General features: G+C 44.7%; 1 protein-coding gene across 2 annotated transcripts in view; it reads right to left on the minus strand.

Annotated features, from left to right (window-relative positions):
* The window catches only part of Hephl1 (hephaestin like 1), a 64,371-nt gene that overhangs the window by 47,432 nt on the left and 9,137 nt on the right, over positions 1-7,802 (minus strand). For both annotated transcript variants that reach the window (XM_031343540.1, XM_031343542.1), the window contains exon 2: positions 1,300-1,544. Coding sequence is in view for 1 of the 2 variants with exons in the window: in XM_031343542.1 (XP_031199402.1) it covers positions 1,300-1,544 (245 nt within the window). In the remaining variant the exon portion in view is untranslated. The remainder of the gene's footprint in view (positions 1-1,299; positions 1,545-7,802) is intronic.

Genomic DNA, 7,802 nt, shown 5'->3' on the forward strand with positions numbered 1-7,802 from the left:
GGACCAGAAGGCTGAGCTCAGCCTCAGCTACATGAGAGCCTGTCTCAAAAAAACTTCTTCCCTGGGTATTTTGTTCCCCATTTTAAGAAGGAATGAAATGTCCACATTTTGGTCTTCCTTCTTCTTGAGTTTCTTGTGGTTTGGATTGTTCTTCCTGTATTCTGAACTTCTGGGCTAATAGCCACTTATCAGAGAGTGCATACCGTGTTTGTTCTTTTGTGATTGGGTTACCTCACTCAGGATGATATTCTCCAGATCCATCCATTTCCCTAAGAATTTCATAAATTCATTGTTTTTAATAGCTGAGTAGTACTCAATTCTGAAGATGTACCACAATTTCTGTATCCATTCCTCTGTTGAGGGACATCTGGGTTGCTTCCAGGTTCTGGCTATTATAAATAAGTTGCTATGAACATGGTGGAGCATGTGTCCTTATTACATGTTGGAGCATCTTCTGGGTATATACCCAGGAGTGGTATAGCTGGGTCCTCTGGTAGAACTATGTCCAATTTCCAGAGGAACCACCAAACTGATTTCCAGAGTGGTTGTACCAGCTTGCAATCCCACCAGTAATGAAGGAGTGTGGAGCAGAGACTGAAGAAAGGACAATCCAGTCTAATATAGCTATCTCCTGAGAGGCTCTGACAGTACCTAACTAATATAGAAGTAGAGGCTCACAGCCATCCATTGAACTGAGTACAGGGTCCCCAATGAAGGAGCTAGAGAAAGGTCCAAAGGAGCTGAAGGGTTTGCAGCCCCTTAGGATGAACAACAATATGAACTAACTAGTACTCTCAGAGCTCTCAGGGACTCAACCACCAACCAAGGAGTATACATGGTAGGACTGATTGTTCTGGCAGCGTGTGTATAGTAGAGGATTTCAAAGTCGGTCACCAATGGGAGGAGAAGGCCTTGGTCCTGTGAAGGTTCTGTGCCCCAGTGTAGGGGAATGCCAGGGCCAATAAGTGGGAGAGGGTGAGGTGGCAAGCAGGGAGGGGGGAAGCAACAGGGGTTTGTTCTTGTTGTTTTTTGTTTTTTGGGTTTTTTTGTTTTGTTTTGTTTTGCTTTGTTTTCGAGGGGAAACTGGGAAAGGAGAAATAATATGACATGTGAATAAAGAAAATATCTAATAAAAAAACAAGAAGAAATAAAGAAGGAAAGAAAAGTGGGGGAGAGAGCAGAGGGAGACAATAAGCAAGCTTTAGGACAGTGTGCTCTCTGACCTTGACAATGTCATTAAGTTATCTGTGTGACCAAACAGAAACAAGAGCCAGCGACAGAGAAGGGAGGGAGAATCACCTTCTGAATCCTTGTTGTAGAAAACACCGTGAGGGTGCAAAGAGAAAGGTCTGGAAGCAAAGTTCTTCAGGTGGATAACAATCACATCGCCCACTTCTGCCCTCAGGACGGGACCTAGGAACCCCAGCCAGGGGGGCTTGGGGATCTCTGTGGAGTAGCTTCCATCTGTGAAGTGTCTATAAACCGCCTTCTTGTAGATGCCACCTATCCTGTTGGGCCCTCGCTCCAGAAATAAGGTCGCAAGTCTGGAAGCAAGAAGGAAAACATTTTCAGTTGCAATTCAAAGAAAAGCCTGTACAACTTGTTCTTAAAGGATCATCAAATGCTTGTTAGCATTTCTAATTTGGTGTTCACCATAGTCAGTAGCCTATTAATTACTCTTCATTTGCCAATGTGGAAAGGACAACAAGTCAACAAGCATGAACAGTACTCACAGCCAAACTGTATGAAGAGCAAAGTGCTCTGAAATCACACCGTCTACTGACCCCTTACAAGCCACAGGATCCCCATCCAATTTGTGAGTGTGTGTGCATGCATGTGTGCATGTATGTGTGTGGTATATGTGCATGTGAGAGGATGTGGGGTGTGTGTATATGTATGCATATCTGTGCATGTACACATGTGTGTGTGGTGTGTGTGCATGTGAGGGGCTGTGGGGGGAGGTGTACATGTATACATATCTGTATGCAAGTGTGTGCATGTGTGTGGTGCATATGTGTGTGCTGGTCTATGTATGGTCATTGTGCACATTTGTGTGGAGGCCAGAGTCAAATCTCAGTTACCTTCCTCTGTCTTTTGAGACAGGATCTCTTGCTTTAACCTAAGCTTGGTGATTCAAGTAGCTTGCCTGGCAGTGAGCCCTGGTGACCAGCTGGTCTCCACCCCCAGCACTAGAATTACAAACATAGCCCACCAGAATGATAAGGATTTAGTACCTGAGCCATCTCCCTAGCCCTCTCAGCTTTCATTCAACTCACATTTACTGTGCCCTCCATGTATCCCCAGTGCTGTGTAGGTCCAAAAGGACTCTAATCAAGGAAAAATCAAGTGGTGGACAAAGCCATGGGAGGTCCAGTGTTAACTGAGTGGCTGATAAAACAAATACAGGCAAACACTTCTTTTTTTATACAATATCTTTATTAATTCATCAAGAATTTTGTGTTGTGTTAAATGTATTTTGATCATATTCACTCCCCAACTCCTAACTCCTCCCAGATCCAGACGTAACCATGAGTCCACTTCCTAAATTCATGTTCTCTTTTTAAAAATGTTATAATTGCCAAGTCCATATTGTGCTCCTGTATACTCCTGGGTATGAGAGCATCTACTGGAGCGTGGCTGACTACTAGAAGCCACAGCCCTTGAAGAAAAACCCTCTCTTACTCTGTCAGTAGCTAACAATGTGCTTCAGTTGCTGGTGAGGGCTCATGAGTCCTTCCCACTTCCTGCTAGAATGGTACCTGGCTTGATCGTGTGCAAGTCTTATACAGGCAACTGTCTTGATCGTATGCACATCTTACTCAAGCAACTGTCTTGATTGTGTGCACATCTTATTCAGGCAGCTGTCTTGATCGTGTGCAAGTCTTATACAGACAATTGTCTTGATCATGTACACATCTTATACAGGCAACTGTCTTGGTCGTGTGCAAGTCTTATATAAGCAACTGTCTTGATACTGTGCACATCTTATATGGACACCTGGCTTGGTTGTGTGCATGTCTTATACAGGCTACCACAGTTGCTGTGAGGTCACAGTCAGCACTTTTGTCATACCCAGAAGACACAGTTAAACACTCCCAACTCGTGGCTCTCACAGTCTTTCTATCCTCTCCTCAATGATCTTCCCTGAACTGTGTGAATGTGTACATGTGTGTGTGCATGAGTGTGTGTCTGTGTGTACATGTGTGCATGTGCCTGTGTATCTGTGCATCTGTTTGTATGTGCATCTGTCTGTGTGTATGCATATGTGTGTGTGCATGCATGCGTGGGGTTGTGTGTATGTGTGTAGAGGGTGAAACAGATGTCCTGTTTATGGCTGAGCACTCCACAGACACTCACTGTCTTCATTTTGACCACTTGTGAGTTTCTCCATTAGCCACCTGCATTGCACAATGGAGCTTCTCTTATGAGATCTGACAGCTCAGGCAAAACTTTTCTAGAAATATGGATAGTTCAAAGAAGTCACATGCATATGAGGAAAGAAAGGAAACATAGGAAGATACCCACAAGCTGTGGACAGAGCAAGCAACAAGGAAGGAGACATGTGTGCGACTACCCACAAGCTGTGGACAGAGCAAGCAACAAGGAAGGAGACATGTGCGCAACTACCCACAAGCTGTGGACAGAGCAAGCAACGAGGAGGAAGACGTGTGCGCGACAGATGAGAAGTGGGTTACATGCTGGGTACAGGACTGACAAGCTGAGTTTACGTGGCTACACGTGTGCTTTTGGGTGGCTGGTGATGAAAAACATCAATTCCAGTTTGAAGAACTTCCAATTTCCCTGGGAAGCACTGATGACTCATGGGGTTTGCATAGCACTTCTGACAGGGTAATCAGGTTTTTTTAGGACTCTTCTTATGGTAATTTTAGAGAATGCAGGTAAAGGAAAGAACACAATGAGGGGGTGGAGAGGCTGAGAGGAGAAAGGAAGGAGGAAAAGGAGATACCAAAATTCTAGCATTAGATTCAACAGGAGCCCCTCAAGGTTATTAAATGTTGGTACAGCATCGACTAGCTGCAAGCTCCCAGCAGTCTTGATTCTAAACAGTAACTTTTCCCATCTTGCAGGTGTCTCAGTGTGATGACACTATAGGTCAACATGTCTAGTAGCTAGGACCCCATCTTCTGGTGAGCAGAAGACGGGAACCTTCTAGAAGGCAGAAGCATTTAGGCAGACAGAGGAGAAGAAGACATATGGGTGAACCCAAAGACCCAGAGGCTCAGTGTGGGCAGCTAAAGTCCCCCTACCGGGAGCCAGCCTTCATTTCCTTCCCTGCCGGGTTTCCTTTCTCTCTGCCCCAAGTTCTCATCTTCTTCATGCTCTTGGCACACAGCACATCTGTCTGTGTGTGAAACTTCTCCCATAGGCTCCTGTGCCTGAACATTCAGTCCCCAGCTAGTAGTGCTATTTGGAGTCAGAAGAACCTCTTGGAGGTGGGGCTTATCTAGCAGTCATTGGAACTTGGGGACCAAGGTTGTTTTCTAGTTCAGCAAGATGTAACAAGTCATAGCCAGGTCCTGCCTCGTCCCTGTACTAATGGACAGTATCCCTTAGATGGTTAATCTAAATAATTCCTCCCTCTCTACTCTGTTTTTTGATTGTTTGTTTGTCTGGTTGGTTGGTTTGCTTTGTTTTTCTGTATCTAATTTTTCAAGTATCTTTCAAAGTCAGTTCAAATGTTTCCCTTTTTTTAAAAAAAAAAAGATTTATTTTATTTATTTTATATGTACACTGTAGCTGTACAGATGGCCGTGAGCTATCATGTGTGTGGCTGCCGGGAATTGAACTCAGGACCTCTGCCCAACCTGCTCGCTCCTGCATAATTATTCTCTGTAGCTGTCTTCAGATGCACCAGAAGAGGGCGTCAGATCTCATTACGGGTGGTTGTGAGCCACCATGAGGTTGCTGGAATCCGAACTCAGGACCTTTAGAAGAGCAGTCAGTGCTCTTACCCACTGAGCCATCTTGCCAGCCCATGTTTCCATTTTTTTAATATTAGATATGAAATATCTAATATTAAATATGCTTTATTTTCTGTGAGAGTATTTTGCCTGCATGTATGTATGTAGACCACATGCATGTTTGTTGCTACAGAGGTCAAAAGAGTGCACTGGATACCTAGAACTGGAGCTATAGATGGTTGTAAACAACTGTGTGGATGCTGGTAATCCAGCCGAGGTCCTCTACAAGAGCAACAAATGCTCTTAGCTGCTGGGCCATCACTCCAGCCCCGGATTCTTCCTCTCCCCTTTCTCTGTATACTCAGTGCTCTGTGCAGATATCAGTAACAGCACTTTCCAAAACGTGCTCTATCTGTCCTTGGTGATTATGCTTATCAAAGGCAAACAACTTTTCTACTTGTAACTCCCTAAAGCCTAATTTTCTGCTGCAAATTCCATGGAAGCATTGCTGCTTGCCTTGAAACCTAAACCAAGCTAGCAAGCAAAGCCCCTCTGAATTTGCCCATAAATTGGGAAGTTAGAGGTGGGAGAGTGTTGTAAGCTATGTATGTTTGCAGAAGTGCTTGGGTTATGCTTGAGCTTAAATATCATCCAGATATTTAAGAATGGCAGGCATTTTTTTTTTTTTTTTTTTTTTTTTTTTTTTTTTGTCTTTTGCTTCATTTGTGGTAGTAAGAGCTTAGAAAAAGAATCATGGCTGAGGTGTGTCACATGAAGGTCACGCAGCTGTTCTGGAGCTGACCTTTGCCTGTGCATTATGCTTCAGGATCTTGCATGGCCTGTCTACACGTGGATGATGTAATACCTGGCACACAGTTGAATTATTCTGGAATGCTATGTCTAGGGAAGACTCCTTCCTTGTTCAATTACTAGGTGTCCCTGCTAATCAAATGACACAGGCATCATTCCGTGATGCCAAGCTCCAGGGTACAGTGTACGGCCATCGTATCTCAGAAATCCAATGCATGCTATTATTGGTTTTAGTTTTCTAGATCTTCCTGTTCATGCCTGCTGGCCTTCTACTGCCACCTTGCCTTTCTTTCAGTTACAAACAGTAGCAAGTTAAAAAACAAAAGCATCTAAGCAGAGTATAACATGACACTAAAGGCAAGCTAAAGCAATGGGGCCAAGTAAGATGGTTAGCAAGAAAAGGTGACACCAAGCCTGAAGACTAGGGTTTGATCCCTGGAACCCACAGGGTAGAAATGCAGAACTGATTCCCACAAGTGAGTTGCCCTCTGACCTTCAGATGAATACTGTCACAAACATATACCACATGTACACATGAAGATAACATTTGAAAATGACTTTGAAGGGAGAGGGAAATAAAACTTGCAAAACTTTTCCAGGCTGACAGTTGTCCAGAACTGAGAAAAAGGCCTTGATTAGTTTCCTATGATGGAGTTAGGGGACAGGTCAGGGAGACCCCAAGGGTTGTATCCTTAGAATAACAGGTAGCCATGAAAACTGACTCCAGGGCGGACTGGCCTGTGGATCTCAGAGTAAGCGCCACTGGCTCATTCGAGTGGAGGTTGAGCATTTCCACCGCCTCCCTGCCTTCTCTACTCAGTGATCAGCTTCTCCCTCAAGTAAGAGCTGAACACACAGCTTTGCAGATATCAGTTGGTTGAGCCCCAAATCAGTTAGCTGCCCAGGCACTGCCTCACTGTTCTTCCCTGGACACTAGAACATGCCAACCCTGCCTGCCCTTGATGCCAACTATGCCAGTCAGGAAAGCTACCATGATGGTAGAAGTGATGGCTTCAGGACCTTCAGGAGGGAGTAGAACCTGCCCAGAGAAGAGTAAGTATCCCAGAAGCCATAGAGCCAGAACCCCAGAAGCAGAAACCTGGGTCTAGCTTCCAGTCTACACAACAGGACCAACAAGGCGGCCATCTTGTTTGAAAAGTAGAGAATGGGTGGCATAGAGAACATCTACAAGACAGACATGTTCCTCAGCAGGTGCTATGTAACAGGGTGACAAATCCATATCACATGTGGGGGGGGTTGTCAGTACCATATTGTGACCAAAATACCAAAACTGTACACCAGAATATGAAGTACAACCCATCCACTTGAATGTTTTAACAATATACATGTGTGAACATGTCAGGCATCCAGTGGCATCTAAAAGCCACAGAGACCACAGGCAAGAGTGGAGGATAGGATTGCTTATCCATTGTACTATGGGGGTGTTTATTTTGTACATATGAACTCACTTTCACTGTTAAAAAATACTATACTATAAAATGTAAAAAGACTCTACTTAGAATAGAGGGTCTAGGCTATATGGCTACATCCTAGGGTTGGTACAGTTTAAACCAAAAGGGAACCATGGATTCCCATGGCCAAACTTTATATTTGTGTACACAAAACGTAAATGTATTTAAAACATCGTTTTGGGGGTGTGTTGTTCTGTTTTTTCTCGGGGGGGGGGAGAACTTTCAGTAGAACCCCTAATTGAACAGGCTTAGAGAAAAGAGTGAGTCACCCACAAGCTACCAAGCAGCACCAGCGTGGGCAGAGTTGCCTGATAACAACTGACAGACAGACACTGGGTCACCCAGCAGTGACAACCACACTGCTGTGCCTCTGCACTCAGATTGATGGGTAAGAGGTTGTGCAATGGTCCTGGCCACTCCAGCTTTGGAGGAGGATGTTCCATGCTTCTCCACCCTGTCTCCTGGCACACACAGGAGATCACATGAGCTGAGCAGGCATCTTACACGCTACTAGAAGGTCCTGACCCAAACCCCAAACCCCAAACCCCACCAGAGTCTTCCCCATCAGCCTCTGGATCATGAGACGGGAACAGAGCAC

This window comes from Mastomys coucha, unplaced genomic scaffold, assembly GCF_008632895.1.
Source record: "Mastomys coucha isolate ucsf_1 unplaced genomic scaffold, UCSF_Mcou_1 pScaffold23, whole genome shotgun sequence".
In the NCBI taxonomy this organism is placed as follows: Eukaryota; Metazoa; Chordata; class Mammalia; order Rodentia; family Muridae; genus Mastomys; species Mastomys coucha.